Consider the following 19,496-nt stretch of genomic DNA (forward strand, 5'->3'; position numbering starts at 1 on the left):
AAAAATGTATATCCCACTCTCTTCCACAATTTGAGATGGGGTACAAAATAGCAATCAGGTTCTCATAAAGGTTTCAGCTTGCACTCTTTAATGACATCAGGCTAAGAGCAGTTAAAGCACTCATTTGGTTTATTTCTTATTAAGGTGACTATTTTTGTTTTCAAGTTTAATGGGGGGCATATCTCTTTCTTCTGGGGTTCCTCAGGGCTCTGTTTTAGCTTCCCTCCTTTTTAATATCTTTTTGTCTCTACTGGTAATCCTAATTGAAAACCGTGGTTTTAGGCCCTCTGTCTACACCGATGACATCCTGATAACTACTTTCTTTGATTCCGAAACACAGTAACACAGAAATGACGGCAAAAAAGAACCAAATGGTCCATTCAGTCTGCCCAGCAAGCTTAAAGTAATAACTGCCCCTCTGAGCAGTTTACCCCCATATTTCTCTTAAGGGTAGTACCTGTCATTCTGTGCAGATATCCCCAAACCTTCTGATACCCATAAAAATTTCAGCTAGTAACATTTTTTACTGGGTGATAAGCTTTTGTGAAAATTCAGACAATGTTGCTGACGTGCTTTGCTTATGGACTTGACCATAGAAGCAGGGCTTTTCCCCTTATGTCTGGGTATTTGTACCCCAGACTGTAGAAGTCTGGGCCCTCTTAGCTGATGTCTAAATCCAATTCTCCTTTTCCCCCTGCCATTGAAGTGGGGAGGAATGTTTCAATTGCATTTAAAGCACCAAGGCTTATTGGTTTAGGGTAGTAATCCCCATGCTTTCTGCTAAAGGTAGTAAATGCAGGACCAGCAAGTTATCCCCCTGCACGCTATCTTCATTTCTTTTAGGACTTGGCCGAAGAAGCAGTCCTGTGCTTTTTCCCCCTTATGTCTGTATATCAGTACCAGACCAAAGAAGTCAGGGCCCTCGGTTGTTGTCTGAATCCTACAAAATCAGAAGCATTATGGGTTAGATGTAAAGCCACTGCTCCTTTTCCTCTTAAAATGTTAGGTATTCCGATCACATTTAAAGATGTAGCTACTACCTTAGGTGTATGTATTGATAAAAATTGTCTTTGACCCAGCATATCTCCAAGATAGTTCAGAGATCATTTTTCTTTCTAAAGATATATTCACCATTTATATACATTTTTTGGACAGTCATGATCTGAAACTTTTGATGCATCTTTTCATTATTTCCAAAATTGATTATTGTAATTCTCTATTTCTTGGCTTACTGGTTTTGCAAATCAAATGTTTACTTTTGCTGCAGTGATTTGCAGTAACTATAATCTATGGTTACTGGTGAGTTGTCATATTAAATTTAAATCCTATGCCTTATGTTCCGGGCTGTTTACACTGGTGTCCCATTGTATTTATTCAAATTGCTGACCTCTTATTTACCGAATTGAACTTTGTGCTGAACACAGATAAGTTACCAACAAATTCCTTTGCCTTCAGGAATCAGGCTCAAGGCTACTCCTGAGTCTTCTTTTAGTTACCAGGTCCCGCTCTTGTGGGAGGCTCTCTCCCTAGATATTCACACAGAGCTAAACTACTTAAGTTTAGAAAGGCTGTTAAATCATGGCTGTTTTCTAAGGCCTTTGATTGTTAAGCTGTACTTTGTTATGCGGAGCAAGACTGGGTTGCTATTGTTTTCGTTTGTGCTATCCGCTGTTTTGTTTGTCTTTTCCTTTTGTTAGTTTTGTTTTATTGTGATTACCTTTGAATTAGTTGATATTGTTATGTATGTTTTATGCTGTAAACTGCTTGGATAGCTTTTTGCAAGGAGAATATTAAGTTTAAATAAATAAGTAGTAAATCAAATAATTAACAACAACAAAAAAAGAGTAAAGAGAGCTTCCATCATGCAAATGTAAAATACCAGAATCCTAATGGTAAGCTACTACAGTCAACATGCTTCCAAGCGAAACAGGACATCCATAAAGCAAATCTTCAGTGCGCTGTGAGATATGAAGACTAGAATATATAGATTTTTTTTTTTAAACCCACTTATAAGGCAGCCTCTGTCATACTCAGTTGTCTATGTACAGTTCTAGGACATACAACTCAACTATTAATTGCCTAATTTAAAAATCTGCTGGAATATAAAGAAGAAAAGGGGTAGAATATTCCAGAACAGAGATCCTGCAACAGAAAAAGTCCCATCACATGTTTAAGCAAGATAAGCAGACTATGGGGAGGGCATTTCCGTGATGTTAAATCTTAAAGAAAATAGAATTGTAATTAAGTATGGATGAAGATGGTTGTTTAATAAGAAGACCTCAAGTCTGCAACTGAGCCCTGCATTTCTAAGGGCTTTCCTGTCCTGGACAAAGGAGATAGAGACAGGAAGATCCAAGCTTCCAAACAAAAATGATGCAGAAAAACAGAAGATATCAGTTTTGTTTTTTCCAATTTGTGCACTCACTAAGGCCCATTCGGATGCAATTTTCAATAGCCCAGCCAAGGTGCAAAGGCTGCGGGTAGTTTGGTATCTATGGACCCGAGTGGCAGTGTGCAAAGAAAACTCTGGATCATTTTTCTTTTGAAAATTCTGTTGAGGGGGGAGGGGGTATCTGGTGACAAGACTACCTGTGGATTTTGCACATCTTTTTCTGTGGGCAGAGGAAAGAGGGAACATGTTACCATGGAAATTTGAAAATGATATTCTGTGCATGTACTTTACTCCCTCTCCCTTTCCCCTACACCATGAGAACATCCTTTTTTGATGTGGCTAAAAGTGTGTGCACCTGTGAACCTCGCAGGTACTTTTAGCTGTTCTGAAAAAAGCAATGTTTAAATAATTTACCCAGTTATATTGCTAGTTACCTGGGTAAATGACTTTTAAAATTGCCTTTTTGGGTCTCTCTCATGTATGCTTGAATTCCTTCCTTTTTGGCTCATACTGCCTCTGCTGGACATCTGTTCCAGGTCTCTATCCACCATCTCAGTGAAGAAATATTTTCTCACTTTTCTCTTTCCCTCTAGCTTCACACAATGACCCCCTTGTCCTTCAGCTTCTCAGCTATACACTTCATGGCAGGAATGTAACAAACTTTCTAGTCTAAGCAGCATCATGACCATCATCATTTTTCCATGAAACAATCTTGCCAGTATTCATGCAGTGTGGTTTAGAAATCTAATTATTTGTCCATCCATGTCCAACGAAAACATGAAAACAAGCTTACATTAACAATCTGTTGCTGGAGAAGTTTAATCATGATCTTTCTTCCTTGTACTATTTGCCAATACAGATAAGTGATAGTTCTGTAAAAGAGAAGAATAGAAAGTCTAAGCCAGCACCCTGTCGATTATGTTTCCTACATTTACTAATCTTCATTTCATTGGCTCAGGCTGGCAGCACAGTTAATAACCACTCTCTTTTCATCTGAAAAGATCTTACACCCACTGCTTTTTAATTTCGACTGGAATCTGATACTTTAGGTTGGATTAGGATTAGTGGGCTCTCTCACAGTCCACGCACACACCCAGCAGCATGGTCCTGTGTCTTAAACAGCTTGGCACTTCTTCATCTGAATCACTTCAGATTTAGGTAAATTATGTAAGAAAGAAATGGTCTCCTGTGTTCCACAGGAAACCTTAACAATGAATAAAGGGCAACGGGTACTTTTTCCCATTTTGGGTCTCTGGGAAAATGTTTAGTACATCTGGCAATAAGTGGACACTTAGCCCTTGAAAACAAATTGTCTTTGGTTAGGGAGTGGAGGAGTAGCCTAGTGGTTACAGTGGGCTACAACCTGGGGAGAGCAGGGTTCCAATCCCACTCTTGCTCCTTGTGATTTTGGGTAAGCCACTTTACCCATTGTAAACCCTGTGGGGAGAGGAAAACACCCATAGTACCTGATTGTAATCTGCTTTGAAGTGCTGAAAAGCCAAATATAAAAACCTAAATGTCTGCTGCTGCCTGCATACTGAGCAGCAGTGTACAGTCTATGAAGAAGAAATCAAATGGTGTTTAAATGCAGTGCATGCCAGCTTCACATTGCTGGCCCGGCAGCCTTGTGCTCTTCTCTACTTACCTTGCTCACACCCCCTACTTCCCCCTCTCACTCACAGCCTTTTCTTCCATACCTCATGGCTCTTTTTCCTCCTGCTAGCAGGGAATGGGAACCCCACAAGTCTGTAAACTGCACTGCTATGGGAGTTATTTCCATCCTGCCTGTTGGCCAGAGTTTGGGATTTTTTGGTCTGGATCCAAAGTAAGGCAGCTGCCCAGAGGCATTTTGGAGTGGTAGAGTAGCCTAGTGGATAGAGCAGGGAACTGAGGTCAGGGTTAAAATCCTGCTGCTACTCCTTGGGACCTTGGGCAAGTCACTTCATCCTCCATTGCCTCAGGAATATACTTACAGGCCGATGCAATAAGGCACTCGTTTTCCTAATACACACACACAGTCACCTCTCCTGGGCTCCCAATGCAATAGTAAAATGAGTTGCTGCATTGAAAAGGATGCGGTAGGGAAAAATTATGTGCCCCTAGCACTCAAATGCATCAGAAGCCCAGGAGACGAAATGGGATATCCCCTTTAGCACAGGAAAGCAAAACAGCAGCTTAAGATAGATGGGTGTACGTACACTCCTTTGCTGGAAACAGTCAGGTTTCTTAGGTATTGATTTCTGCATCTTGGGCTGATCTCGTCCGCGTGTTTTATAGCTGGTGAGTCCCAGAAAAACTCCTTTGCTGTGTCTAAACTCTGCATAGGATCAGCACCTGGCCCGGGACTCTGAACTGCTGGCAGCTTTTGCCATGAACCCTTGACTCGCGGAATGAACACCATGCTGAAGTTTGCCGCTTTAACAAATGTGCATTGGGCACCAAGGGATTTTCTACAGCAGGGGTAATAGCTAATAGCCTCATCTTCATGGAATTTATGTGATGAACGCTATCGACTAGGCAGTTGTTTGGATACACATTTTGGACGTACTAATCCCCTTATTGCATTGGGTGCTAGTCTAGCACATCCAACCGTGCATAAATGTGTGCATTTCGCTAGGCGCACTTTATTGCAGCAGCCACTTAGATTGTAAGCCCTCTGGGTACAGGGAAATACATACAGGGCTTGAATGTAATCCACTTTGAACTGTTATAAAAGACATTAACGTTTTTTTGGAAATGTATCTACTGTATTTTTCGCTCCATAAGACACACTTTTTTTCCCCCCCAAAAGTGGGGGGGAAATTGTCTGTGCGCCATTTTGATTACTGGCAGCCGACGGCCCTTTGCCCTTACTATGTCACAGGGGCTACCGCTGCCATTGGTCGACCCCAGTGACATAGTAAGGGCAAAGGGCCATCGGCGCCATTTTGATTGCTGGCAGCCGACGGCCCAAGTCCAGGAGATCGCTCCTGGACCCCCGCTGGACCACCAGGGACTTTGGCAGATCTTGGGGGGGGGGTCAGGAGGGTGGGGGGTTCCCACAAAATTAGAAAGACAAAAGATTTCTGATCTGGGGAATGGACCAAAATGGCCCTCCCCAGACCCAAAAACAAAAAGAGAAAAAAAAAATGTTATGCACTCCCCTAATTTGCTCCATAAGACGCACAGACGCCCGGGGACAGAGCCGATTTAGCACAAATTTTTTTTTTTAATTTTCCCCCTCTGAATCCTAGGTGCGTCTTATGGTCAAGTGCATCTTATGGAGCGAAAAATACGGTACATTTCTTTTAATAAAGCCTTTCCCCTACAGGGGTTCTCTGTGGACAAGCACGCAATACAGCTACACAACTAGGTGATGTCAGCCATCTGTGAAACATCTGGACATGGTCTCCATATATAGCCCAGAAAGTTCTCAAAATCTTTACTGAGCATGCACGGGTGCTACTGCCAACTGTCACCTCTCCCCAAGTCCTTAGTTTTTCTTCGTCTGCTATTGTAACAAGACTGGATTTGCTTCAACTCTCTCAATGATGTCCTCAAGAAAAGGCAAATCTCCGTTTAAATTTTGTGAGAAGTGTAATCTAAAAATGTCTAGCAGGGGTACCCACCGAAGATGCCTCCGTTGCTTGGGTTCCAAATACAATTCGAAGAACTGCAAGTCTTGCAGCAATATGTCACCAAGAAAGCAGGGGTAGAGAGAATTTAAGCTGCACTATGAATTAGCTCACACTGATGCCTCACAAAAAACGTAAAAAGGCTTCCATAAAATCGAAAAGAAAAAGTCTAAGCCTAAATTGTCGACTCGTTCTTCCTCTCATGACTCATATTTGAGGGAAGGGAGTAAAGGCCATTCTCCATCGAGAATTAAGTTACTAAAACACCGTATGGATTCTCCCACAGCTACCAGCAAGAAACTTTGACACGCTAACTCTCCTTCTAAAGAAAGAGAAACTGCACATGCTTCCAAGCGGTCTCGTCAATGCAAACGGCGCACAAGTCGAGATTCGACGTAGAGTACTTTGAAGAACTTGGCCCAGAAAAAAAATCAGATCTGGCGCAGATCAAGGCATTGAAGGCGAACACGCCATCAAATACGACGCCAAGCATGGCGCAAAAGACAGCACACGATGCATCTACTAGTTCCATTGAGTCTGAGCCATTGGTGCTGAAACTAAGCCCAATAAATAAAGAACCCAGGCCATCATAAGAACATAAGAAATTGCTATGCTGGGTCAGACCAAGGGTCCATCAAACCCAGCATCCTGTTTCTAACAGAGACCAAAACCAGGCCACAAGAACCTGGCAATTACCCAAACACTAAGAAGATCATGATTCCATTAGATCCAAAGTTTGGATCTCACTGCTTCCTCACTGCTTCCTCACTGCTTTTAAGAAAACCAAAAGGAAGTCTAATCATATCTTATAGATTCTGATTCAAACTCCCCTCAAAGGGAAACAAACTCCAAGTCGTCTAAAAAAAATCCTATGATCTAGATTATGATGGTGATATAATCCTTCCCTTTCCTCACAAAGACCACCACTCATTTGTTAAAAAGATGTGGTCTGACTTTGTGAAAGGATATATGAAGAATCCAAAGAGCACACCATCAATTACAAGTCATGCCATAAATCCAAACTATTTTCCTAAATAGATTCACTTAATCTGCTTTCCACATACTTTCAGGGATGTGACGTATTAAAGAGAACGCAGAACAATACCTCCACATCCACAGCTTGGGAGTCCTATTTGTGTGGCTGTATTGTGTGCTTGTCCAGAGAGACAAAGTTTACCTTAACATGTGCTCTTTGTGGACAGCAAAACAAACAGCCACTCAATCCCTCCCACCTCCCCAGAAAGCAGAAAAAGAGGAAAGAAAAAGGAAAAAAAACCTCTATGGAACAACTTTTCATCTCAAGCTATTTGACTAAACTGAGGACTTGGGGATAGGTGATGGATGGCGGGAGGACCTGTGCATGCTCAGTAAATATTTCAAGAACTTTCTGGGCTATCTATGGAGAGCATGCCAGAATTTGTCACAGATAGCTGATGTCACCCACTTGTGTGGCTGTTTGCATTGCTGTCCACGGAGAACACCTAATAAGACACTTTGTTTTAGCCATAATCCTTACCCATGTTAATACAATAATACAAAATAAATGTTACAATTGAGACTTACTACAGTTACTTTATTTTCAATCTATATTTCTTAATAGGCTTCTAGTGAACAAAGTTGCTTTGTATAAATGAGACCTTCTTGTTTCTTACATCCAAATCCAATTTTTTTTCCCAACGGCCTGAAGGTGTTCCACTGTTACATAGCCAACTCAGTTCTCCAGATTCAAACGGACAATCAAGTAACGATGTTCTGTAATGTCGATAATGTTCCGGGCATGGTACAATGCTTAATGTAAACAACAGATCTAACAAATTGACTGGGGGAAAAAAAAAAAAGGCCCAATCCAGTCTTCTCTCGTAGTTGTGTGTGTGTGCAACATCATCAGGGTTTTACTCCACCATCAGTTGCACGCTGTTGGCCGGGGGCTGCAGCTGCTGCTCGTGCTTCCTAGCAATGTAATACATCTCTAGCTGCTGCCTCAGACGAATGGTTTTCATGTCCTGATAGAAGTTGCCCTCGGAGGACGCTTCCGCCGTGGAAGGGACGGTGAAGATCCGCATGATCTTCCTCTTGTTTTTCCGGGCATACATGAAAAGTCCGATGCTGACCAGGATCACGATCAGGTACACGTTGGTGGCTTCGTTCCAGGCCTCGTGGACAGAGTAATCCATGGTTTCGTCGTCACCCATCCCTAAGTCCTCTGGACACGGCTCGGCCGAGGGATATGTCGTCCCCCCCCGCAGCTGACAAAGTCAGGAGGCGACCGCAAACCGCCGTCTCAGGCTCGTGAGCTTCTTAACGCTGGCGCGGCGCTGTGCAGCCCAACCCGCATTAAGGCCGGGTTACGTCTCTGCTCGGCGACGCACGCACGGCTGCGCCGTCGTTTTTCTCACGGCCCCAGCACGTCCGCAAGGAAGCCTCTGATTGGTGGCTCAGGAGCGGCTGACTTGTGCTCCCGCCCCCTCTGCTGCCCTTTGTTAGTGTAACCAGGAACTAAATTACTTAAAAAAAAAAAAAAAGTAGTAAGGGAGGAGTCAACTTGCTTCCCCGCCCCCTTAGCTAGAGTGAACAGGACGCCGGGCCGGCCGCAGTTATGGACGGCGATTTCATGAGTTACATCTTGTACCTTGAACTATATATCATTTTTCCCACATTCAGGTAGGGCGAAGTAAAATTGTAATGGGTCTGAATGATGCTATTCGGAGCCGACATCATTAGGCAACAACATATCTGTTAATTTACACTCAATAAAAATCTATCATGAGTTTTGGATTCCATCGCAGTCACAGTGACTCCTCCCCCCAGGAATTCTTTGATAATTATGCCTTAATAGAATTTTAGGTGCACCCGCATTGAACATTTACGTCATCTCTATAATCCAGCACATGAATAATAAGATATTTGCCTTCTAAAGTGAATGCACTTATCATAAAGTATTAAAGAATAACCAATTTATCATTTACAGTCTTTAAAAAGGAACAAAAACCCCATGTACATTACATCACTACCTTCAACTATAATTTCCTTTTACTGTACGGGTCTTTGATTTTTTTTACTCGGCCATTTTAATTAGACTTTCCTAGCTTTTCTTAGTTGTGTGGCACTTCCCCTCTTCACCCTCAACTTATTTTTTTATGGGTACTTACAGGGCAAGAAGTGTGAGGAGGAAGAAGAAGAGTTCACTTTGAATTAGGTTATTATAAATCCAAACTACCCACTGCAAGTTTGCTTGACCGGTTATTGAAGATACCCAGTTAGAAATGGCATCAAATGGTACATCTAAGCCTTGAAAAGGTCCACAGTTTCCAGAAGGCTTCAGCCTGGAAGGAAAAATAAACATAAACATAAAAATAATCAAATGCACCAAGCCTCAAAGGCTTCTGCTTGTTTATCACTTTTTAAGAGAAAGCAATATAAAAAGCAGGACTCCTTTACCTACCTGAAGATAGTAACTCCAATGGCAACAACAACCCCAATGAAAGATGGAAAAAACAGTAGAAATATGAAAACTGTTGTCATCTGAGCAGCTCTCCAGGCTTTACGAGGTGGCAGGCAGTTCATCCTCAGACTCACCTTAATATTGAGAAACAAGTGCCTAAGATTAATATATGTAGAAGACTAGTGGAGAAATTAGAATAAAGGTAGATATTTGATAGGGTCTACACTATTGCAGCAGGAGGAAAAACTGGGCAGGCTGGATACTCCTTAAGGTCATTAATTATCTGGTGTCATATTCTATGTTTCTATTAAAAAAACAATAAAAATATTTATTCAGTTACCATAGAAAACAACAAAAGAAGGAAAATCCTGAAGGAAAAATACACAGAGAAGAAGTAAAGTTCCTTACCTTTTTTATATAAAACAGTATGAAGAGCTTTATGATCTGAATGAGTGGCAGAAGAGGCGAGAAATAAATGCCAATCCTACAGCAAATAGAATTGAATAAAAAAATAACAGTTCTAACATTTTTTTTATCATGATTTGTATAGTGCATACTAGATGTACAGAAATAGATAATAGTCAGTCTACTCCTTGGAGTTTACAGTCTAATCAAGACAGACAGGCTTACTATGATTTAAACTTTTTTTTTAACAACATGGACGACCATATTCAAAAGCATTTAGCCAGAAAACTCAGAAGTTATCCAGCTAAATGGAGATTTGGGCACTTATCAGGCAAAATTCTAGCTGGCTAATAAGGGGCTTTCCGGGGGCATAACTGGGAGGAGTTGAGCTAACCGGCTAAGTTATCCAGCTAACTCTGATATTAAGCATTAACTGGATAACTTAGCCGGCTTAGAGTTGGATTTTCTAAGGTCGCAGACCTTAGAAAATCCGGCGGTGGGGGGGGCGAAGCGGGGGAGGCGGGCCTGCGAAAGCCAGCAGCCATCGTACCACTGCGGTGCGCTGGCTGCCGGTTTTTCGCACCGAATAACTACACCCACGAAACTGGCGGCGATAAGGGTCCTTACCTTTCGCCGCCAGCGATGTCTGCGCAGCGTCGGCCCCGGTGCCGTCCCGACTCCTCCTCTTTCGGGCCGACTCCGCCCCCATGTAGTGATCGCACGCGAAAAGGGACTTTTCGCATGCGGTCGCTTTTGAAAATGACCCCCCCCCCCCTTAGTCTGATTGGGCCAAAGATCTGTCCTAAAGTTAGCCAGTTAAAGTTATCCAGCTAACTTTAAAATAGCCGGCTGCACTATTGAATATATCTTCAAAGCTAGCCAGATAAGTTTATCCGGCTAACTTTGTTATCTGGACAGTGACCGAATATGGACCGGTCGTCACACAAGTCTCTGTATGCCTGTGGTAATTAAAACATCAGAAACACTGTGGAGTCTTCATATTGACCAGTAATAAAATTGGCATGGTAATGAGAGTTACCTGCTGATTTTAATGGCAGTGGTAATTGGGCTTAGAACATGGCAGTGTTACCGTGGACGCATTAAAGTCAGCACAAGCATATTAACACTATCATACTTAGCAGCTCAGTTTCCTGCACTAAGCATCCTAAAGTGAAAAGGCCTGTTGGCACAGGGCAAGCTCCCCTCCAACTCCACAAAGGCAAATACGAGTTTCTGACCTCCTCAGGTTTCCCATTCCTGTCCAACTGAGATCGAACTTCCATACCTACTTTTTCGCAATCAGACCACAAAGTCATGACATATAAATCATTAATAAGGATCTTCATTTTCAATTTTATTTTTCGTTGGAATTTCAAAGCTATAACAAAGAAAATCAGGAAAATTACTTTTCCATTTAATTTTCTCCCATGTCATTTTTCCACTGATTTGTTTTGTTATAACATTGAAATTCCCAGGAAAAATAAAATAAAAACTGAAAACTAAGGTCCTTAATCATGAATAATACCCTTGTGTAGCTGCTGTTGTCCCAATTTATCATGTGGTCATCACATCTCAAAAAAGATATAGTTGTACTGGAGAAAGTACAGAGAAGTGAGACCAAAATGATAAAGGGAATGGAATGGCTCTCTATGAGGAAAGACTAAAGAGGTTAGGGCTGTTCAGTTTGGAGAAGAGACAGTTGAGGGGGATATGATAGAGGTCTACAAAATCATGAAAGGTATTGAACAGGTAAATTTAAATGTGTTATTTACTCTCTTACACAAGAAAAGGACTGGGGTCACTCCATGAAGTTAGCATGTAGCTCATTTAAAACAAGAGAAAATTCTTTCATCAATGCATGATTAAGCCCTGGGATTCATTGCCAGAGGATGTGGTTATGGCAGTTAGTCTAACTGGGTTTAAAAAGGTTTGGATAACTTCCTAGAGAAGAAGCCCATAAACTGCTATTAATCAGTAAGGAATAGTAGCTTGGAATCTATATAATGTTTGTTTACTTGCCAGGTACTTGTGTCTTGGATTGGCCACTATTGGAAACAGGATGCTGGGCTTGATGAATCTGTATGTTGCTCAGTTCGAGGAGAAGTTTATTTGTCCACCTTCTTTAATTATGTACAACTTTGGAGTCAGTATATAGATGACTCCTCATCGGAGTCTTCCAAAGCCAGCAATGCCTTGCACGTGAGATGTATTCTTAACACCTCCAAAGTGCCAGTCTTCGTTTTAATACACAGTTTTACTTGCATACTAAAATGATTGAAATCTCTTGAGCACATAGAAAAAATAAATTAGTGCTGTCTGGTGCTTTAAATATATACATATGAAAAAAACCTGATGTTTCTAAATGTGTAGCACTACTTGTGATGCAAGAAGTGAAATCATTCTTGTAATGTATAGCACTACTTGTGATATATGAAGTGAAATCATTCTTGTGTTTGTTAGCACTGATTTTCAGCACTAGGCACCTAATTTGGGAAAGTAATTTAGGCCTGAATTTGGACCTAAATTTAAGTTCATTTTCAGATGAAAACTTTGAGGTAGATTTTAAAAGCCTGGCGGGCACATCAATTGGGGGGATGAGGCTTGTGCGTACCGACCGAATTGTAAAGGCTGCCCAGATGCACACGTTATCTCCCGCTGCGCGCACATCTCAGTTTCAGAAAAGAACGTGCTCTGGGCGTTTGAGGGCAGGGTCAAGGATGTGTTCATAAATACTTACACCCCTGGCACACGTCGAGGTCCACTGTCACATGTGTTTACTTCTGCTATGGAGGAGATGTAAGTTTAAAAAAAAACAAAACAGCCGTTTTGGAGGGTTTTAAAGGAAGGGTCTGGGGTAATTCGTGGGAGTGCAGGCTATTAAACCAAGGGGGTTTGGAGGATGAACTGGTGAAAATGGCGTGGATGCACGTCCATTTTACAATGCCCTGACTTACATGGTAGAATCGGGATTTACTTACCTAGGTGCACTCCCATTTAAAATTGGACTCTCATGTGCATGTCCAGTGCATTTTATAACACGTGTGCATCCCTGGGTGCACCCTGATGCACACGTGTGCCCTATGCCCGTTTGAAAGTTACCGCCTTACTCTCCTAAGAAAATGTGTGCCTGACTTTGGCACCTAACTTAGGAGCCTAAATTGAGGGGCTCAGCTTTCTGGAATATTAGCTTGCCAGTGAAACTAGGGGTCTGAATTTAGGGACTCAATCCTAATATATTTTCAGAGGGCCACTTTAGGAGTCTAACTCCCAAAGTTAGGCATCTAAACGTTTTGAAAATTGACCTTTATATGTTTCATTTACTATTTAAAATAATGCTTCTGCTAAAAGAGTGCAGTGGTTTAGGATTTCTTGCACTTTATGAGAGTGATTTTCAAAAGGCTTTACATGCTTAAAACTGAGTTTTACATGCGTAAATGCACTTTGCACACATAAAGGTGAATTTTAAAAGCCAGTGGCTTGCGCACGCCGCGCTGATTTTTAAAAGCTGTCCACATGTGTGTGTAAATGCCGCGGCGCACACATCTTGGACGTTTTTAAAAAGGAGCTGGACGTGGGGCATGGTCTGGGCAGGCCATGGGGTTTTGAGGGTGAAGCTGAGAAGTGCGCGTAAATAATTACGCACTCTGCTGTGCGCCAGTGCCCCCTGCCCTGTAACTTTCCGTCTGCTGAGGATGATAAATAGGCAGATCGACAGGCTTTAAGGGTTGGGGATAACCGGGGGGCAGGGAGTGAAGGCTTTTAAACCAGGGGAGTTTGGAAGATCTATCTTTTAACTGGGTGAACTGGGGATGAACTGGTAAAACTGGAAATGGCACCAGCGTGTGCTCCTTTTAAGATCCCCCGATGTATGCGGTAGAAGCGGCATTTGAGCACTCTCGCATTCGCCCACTTAAAATTTGGGGCACGTGTATGCAAGCCAGGCAATTTTATAACATGCACGCATATACGCGTGCAGGTTATAACGTATTCATGTCCCTGGCGCACAGGCCGACGAACGCACGCACATGTGTCCCTGTGCACCGTTTTGAAAGTTACTATCGTAACTGGGCTTTTGAAAATTGATACAACATATGCCATCGAATTGTCAATAGGTTGTACACAAGGAAGTGCATGTGAAGCCCATAAATGGTCTTTTAAAATTGCTACAAGGGTAGGTTACATTACATTTACACACATAACTCCTTTGGCAAATACCTGTTTAGACCAACACCCGTTTGAAAACAAGGGCTTGATTCCCTTCTTAGTTGCCTGTCATTTCTTCACTTACCACACCAAAGTCTGTGCATAGATTAAATCTAAAACATTTCTTGCAATGTCAAATTCAGGTTTCCCAAGAGTTTTACAGCAGCTGGTTCCAATGATTCTGAAAGGATGAAGCAAACCTCAGTAGCTGTCCTACTGCAACAAACTTGAATGGAGAACAAGTCAAATGTTAATGATTATTTACAGGTCAAAATCATCCGCAGACAGACTTACAGAGCAGAAGATGTCCATTAGTAGGTCAATGCCTGTTTGACAATTCATGTAGGTTTTAAAAAAATTATATGATTAACATATATATATATATATATATATATATATATATATATAAAATATTCAAGTGTAATGGCCACTAGATGGAGCTTTTACTCTTTGCAATGAAAACACACATGCACACTATATAAAAAGCAGTTCAGAATTTATTAATACAATTGATAAATTCAGCAAATGATAATAATAATCACAGGGTAATAGACAATGGTAAATCAGATATATTTATAGTTCAATTATTTCTAAATTTGTGACTTCCCTAAATTGGTCCCCTACAATCCAGCCATGACAGTTGGTATCAGTGCCTCCAGGAATTGAGCGCTAGGGTAAGGCATGCATCGACAGGCCGATGCAATATCACACAAGTAAAAACGTGCGTCCAAACTGGGTACCCATTTTTTCAATGCGCTCACATCCACCTCTCCTGGACACACTCAGCTAATATTGTGCATTCCTAGTGCTCGAAAGCATCAGGCACCCGGGAGACGTGGCTGTGTGTGGGCCAGGAAAACAGGTGCTCAGTATGAGCATCCATTTTATCCTGCCGCAGATAACTCACATGCACAGTATACTCGCACATCTGCAGCTGCCAATACTGGTTCTTAAAAATTAAAAGAAGTAGAATTTCACAACTGAAGTATTTTGACTAATTTGATTTCAGGACATGGAATAAATATTCATTTTTTGCAAGCATGAAAGGAAACTGAGATAAGATCGGCAGCTAATGAATTATCTTTGTTCATTGTATGTGACTGTATTTGGGATATATATGTTTTTTTGTAAACAATGTTACATATGATATAATTGTATTCTATTTACATGTCCCGCAGAGAAACCTCAGGTCGGCAAACAAGGCCCTCTTAACAATTCCATCAATAAAGTCAACACACCTCAGTCAGGTCCATGATCCAGCAATATCAATTGCCGGCCCGAAGCTCTGGTAACGAAGCACGTTACCAGCCCAGATAAGACTTCAAGCAGACAGTAAGAAATTTAAGACAGAGCTTAAGACATGGCTCTTTGATTATGCATATTCAGATGTAACTAATAAATGACCTCTTTGCTTATTGTTTAGTTTTAGAAATTTTTAACTCTAAGGATTATTTTCTCTTTTAATGTTTTATAACTTATATTGTAACTGCTAGTCTCTTATGCTGTCTTATGATTTTAACAGTTGTACTACTTTTTAATCATTTAATATTTTATAATTAAATATGTACTTTTAATGAATGATTGTACTTTCATTGCTTCCATTTTATTTTATTGTAAACTGTTGTAAAGGTTTTACTGATGCAACGGTATATAAAAAACCAATAAAGTAGAAACTAGAAACTATTATACTAGAAGCAATGAGTAGTAGAAGCAAGGGATCTTTTCAAAGCTTTGACGAAGACAAAGATAGCAAAATGTGATTTCTAGTTCTTTATTTATACTCAAAAAGCCAGATTGAAATATTTTATACAGAAGAATAGAATTGAGTTTATTCACCAGAAAAGCCCAAATGGACCATTCCTATTTAATAATTTTAGTTTTTTTTCTTCTGAATAAGAAGTCCCAAAACAGAGAAACTTAATCAAAGTTTTAAAGAGCTAGCACCAGCCCTGCATATCAATCTCCCTCTCCATAGCTCCTGACATCATACCCTCTTTAGGTCTACCTCCTCCTGTCTCCTCTGTCATCCCATGTAACAGTCTCGCTCCCTGCCCCCACACCTTGTAGTCTCCTTCCCCCGTCACCCACCACTCCATATGATGCAAGTCTCTCTCTCTCTCTCTGCACCACCCCAACCACACCATGTAGGTCTTCCTGTCGTCGTCCCCCCCCCCTTTCAACCCCATGTGGATCTCCCTCTCCATTCCCTCCACCACCCCATATAAAATTTCCCTCTCCTGCCCTCCACCCCATCCCATGTAGTCTCCGTCTCCCTGCCCTCACAACCTCTAAATGTCACATTATTAAAAAGGAAGCTAAATAAAATGTAGGTCTCTCCCCTGATTCCCGGTGTCTTCAGCCTTCTCCTCCCTTTCGGTGGCCGTATTCCCAGCTGTTCTTTAGCTTTATCCTCGGCTGGCACTGAGCATCAGCTTCCTCTTCTGCGTGGGGCCAGTCTTGTGGTATGAGCCCCAAAATTATCTGATCTTGCGGTTCTTACTGCAAGACTGGTCTCTGGCAGCAGAGGGAGCTGTCACACTATTAAACGCTGCTCCTCCTGCCCGCCCAGCCCAAAGGCCGGGACTCCCCATGTCTCACAGCACTCCCAAAAGTGAGTGCTTGGCTTGCTCTACCCTAAAGCCAGTCTTGTTTGTGATGAGCACACACTGTGCCCATAACATATGTGCCTTACAGATTCATACAAACCTGATTTGAATAATGAGGTTTACTAAATTTGGTGTTAACTCTTGTAGTTAATGCCTGTGTTAAAATCAGCGTATTTACCCACATTAAGAGATGACTTTACTAAATGGACCCCATTATGAAATTTCCAATTGCAGCAGGCTATTGCAATTTGTCATTAGTACATTTGAAAATCTGAACACAGTATTGATGAGGCCAACTATTGCTCTCGTTCATAAATTAAATATCTAGCAGAATAATTACCTTTGCAGAAATTCATTAAAGAAAGAGCCAAGCAAGGAAAATATGAAATCAATTATAACCAGACGATATAACTCTTGGCCAACCAATGATTCCCAGCACTAAAAGAAAAAGAAAAAAGATGCATGCTTAGCCAAACTAATGTTTGTGGAAGTCTCTCTCATTTGTTTTTGTTCATCATATGGTAATTCTCAACATGACGTGTATTATTATTATTGCCTAGGAAAAGCATAGATATGAATCCATAAAGAGGGAGGTTATGCTGCTGAGTTGCTATCACATCAATATTTTAAAGTAATCTTTTTCTGTTGGCTTGCCTCATGTGCATCTATGCATTGCTGATCAGTTTATTTTGTAGACTTTTAGTCTGCCATCTGGCGTCTTCTGTTCTCTGCCGTACTGTGAGCGTAGTGATACGCAGTACAGGTTGGATGCCTAGCTGGAGGGCTCTCTCTCTTGGCTGCCAGAGTTGGTACCTCCTGAGGATTCTTGCTAAGCTCATCTGAGACGCACAATATCCTTTTTTTTTTTTTTTTACCCTTTTATACTTCCAGCTTAATCAGAACTAGGGCTAGAATCTGGCAGTATGAGCCTTTAATTAGACAAACTCTATTCTAAATTACCCAGAAGTCAGCCAATTGGTATCAAGAGAGGTGCTTTCTACTAGTTCTATGCAAACATTATCAGCTAATAAAAAATTGTAATTAATCATAATAAAACCCAATGTCCATAAAATACAAAATGACAAAGGGAACTACTTAAAAAAAAATAGTTTACTCTTTTATACTTCGCAATGTTATAGTCTGAGTTCTAACTGTGCATGCTTTAAACTTTTCTTTGTTCATAATGTCCTTGCATCACAGTGCAGAAATGCACCAACTACCATCATTTGAACAAAAAGGGGATGTGAAATTTGAAGAAACAGAGCTCGCTGTTTGTCGGAAGTTTTCTATCTTGTAAATACTAGGCACATCCCTACAACATACAATAATCTAAAAGAAACACATAATCTCCATGTGGTTCCGAAACTTGTCCTGGTGACCCACAGAATGTTCAGGATATCCACAATGAGCAGTACCAGATTACCCAGTAGGCACAGTAGGTTCTGGTGCATCCTAAGACCTGTGATTTTTCAAATCAGCTCACGATGGCAGATCAAAATTTCTGAGTTACTCCAGTCCCCATCAGTATGCCATCCTCTTAGCAGAGGTTAAGCAAGAATGTATAGCTTCTCTAATCTTTAATAGATATGCTAAGCAGAGATATGTATTACATAATTTGCATTAATAACCCGAACTTAAGGCTTGGGGCATTTTGTGTCAACACACTTGGCATAGAGCCTTTTTTGTGTAGAAAACCAGAACACCCACTGAGCGCTTACTTAAAGGGTGGCCTTGTCCTTGTAATATTACTTGCAGAATAAAGTTAGCAGCATTGTACTGAAACAGAGTCCTGTCCACTGTTTGGAAGTGAGCCAAGAAGGAATTCACCGAGCTCCCAATGCTTGGGAGCTCTCCAACGTTAGGAGGGTTGTCAACCTATGTTGCAGGGGGCCTCCAGTCTTGGTGCCTAGGTACCCTAGAGGGTCTTAATCTGGCACTGCTAATGAATATGCATGGGATAAGTTTGCAAATATTAGAGATCCATTATATGAAAATGGGGGTGACCAGGACATATTTGGGAGCTACTGGCATAAAATTTCAAAACTCTGTACCAATGTTTCCCAACTGAACTCTTGAGGCACTCGTAACCAGTCTGGTTTTCAGGATAGCCACAATGATATGCATAAGATAAATTTGCCTACGCTAGGTCTCCAATGTATGTAAATACATCTCATGTACATTTATTGCGGATATATGAAAACCAGACATGGTCTACATGGCAAGTATCAATAACCATTCTGCAGTCAATTACAATCTTTACTTTTTAAATTGATATAACATTCTTAAAGAAGTTCTCAATTCTGTTGAATATTTGAGAGCAGCCATATTTGGACAAGGTCACAAGTTTACCTCACAGAGAATGAATCTGACTGGTTCATACTGTTTATAGTTTATATGATATTGGTTATGACATAACTAGTATAGGCCTATCAGATCTCGTGTGAGTGAGATCATTTTTGATACTGTTCTTAGCATAGCTACTCCCATGGGCTCAGGAGATTTGCAGGGGAACAATTTAAAGAATCTAATTTATAGTAACGAGTTTTTTTTTACATTTATAAAGCATATTTCTGTTTACTATATGTATTTCTGAAATACTGCATAGTACCTGGTAGGTATGTCTTTTATGGTCAAGATCTCATGGATGCAGTCTTACCTTTGTGTCTGACTCAGCAACAAACCTAAACCAGTAATAGCAAAGAACTCCAATTATTGAAATTTTGAGAAAAGTATTTCTGCAAAAGAAAATATTTTAATTTCAGAACCTCTTCTTTTTAAATATGGAATATAATAATATTTAGATGAAATAGTGCAAGGACTGACTTCAAAATCTT

The 19,496-nt window shown here is 41.0% G+C and overlaps 2 protein-coding genes across 12 annotated transcripts in view; both read right to left on the bottom strand.

Moving 5' to 3' along the window:
• Nucleotides 1-19,496, bottom strand: part of TMC5 (transmembrane channel like 5) — an 81,449-nt gene that overhangs the window by 8,991 nt on the left and 52,962 nt on the right. For 8 of the 11 annotated variants that reach the window (XM_029576879.1, XM_029576873.1, XM_029576876.1 and 5 more), the window contains 7 exons: nucleotides 19,319-19,397; nucleotides 17,003-17,100; nucleotides 14,142-14,237; nucleotides 9,857-9,932; nucleotides 9,449-9,582; nucleotides 9,156-9,329; nucleotides 3,186-3,264 (listed from right to left, as the gene is read on the bottom strand). In XM_029576879.1, coding sequence (XP_029432739.1) covers nucleotides 3,186-3,264; nucleotides 9,156-9,329; nucleotides 9,449-9,582; nucleotides 9,857-9,932; nucleotides 14,142-14,237; nucleotides 17,003-17,100; nucleotides 19,319-19,397 — 736 coding nt within the window. The remainder of the gene's footprint in view (nucleotides 1-3,185; nucleotides 3,265-9,155; nucleotides 9,330-9,448; nucleotides 9,583-9,856; nucleotides 9,933-14,141; nucleotides 14,238-17,002; nucleotides 17,101-19,318; nucleotides 19,398-19,496) is intronic. The other 3 variants (XM_029576883.1, XM_029576884.1, XM_029576880.1) reach the window with 2 other exon arrangements.
• SMIM19 (small integral membrane protein 19) lies at nucleotides 7,559-8,491 on the bottom strand. The gene has a single exon (XM_029576896.1). It carries the CDS (start codon nucleotides 8,196-8,198, stop codon nucleotides 7,899-7,901), a length of 300 nt encoding a protein of 99 aa, XP_029432756.1. The 5' UTR covers nucleotides 8,199-8,491; the 3' UTR covers nucleotides 7,559-7,898.

Source organism: Rhinatrema bivittatum, chromosome 14 (assembly GCF_901001135.1).
Source record: "Rhinatrema bivittatum chromosome 14, aRhiBiv1.1, whole genome shotgun sequence".
Lineage (NCBI taxonomy): Eukaryota > Metazoa > Chordata > Amphibia > Gymnophiona > Rhinatrematidae > Rhinatrema > Rhinatrema bivittatum.

Bases quoted from the DNA above. Each gene is read 5' to 3' on its own strand.
- SMIM19 (XM_029576896.1), bottom strand. From the start codon at position 8,198: ATGGGTGACGACGAAACCATGGATTACTCTGTCCACGAGGCCTGGAAC.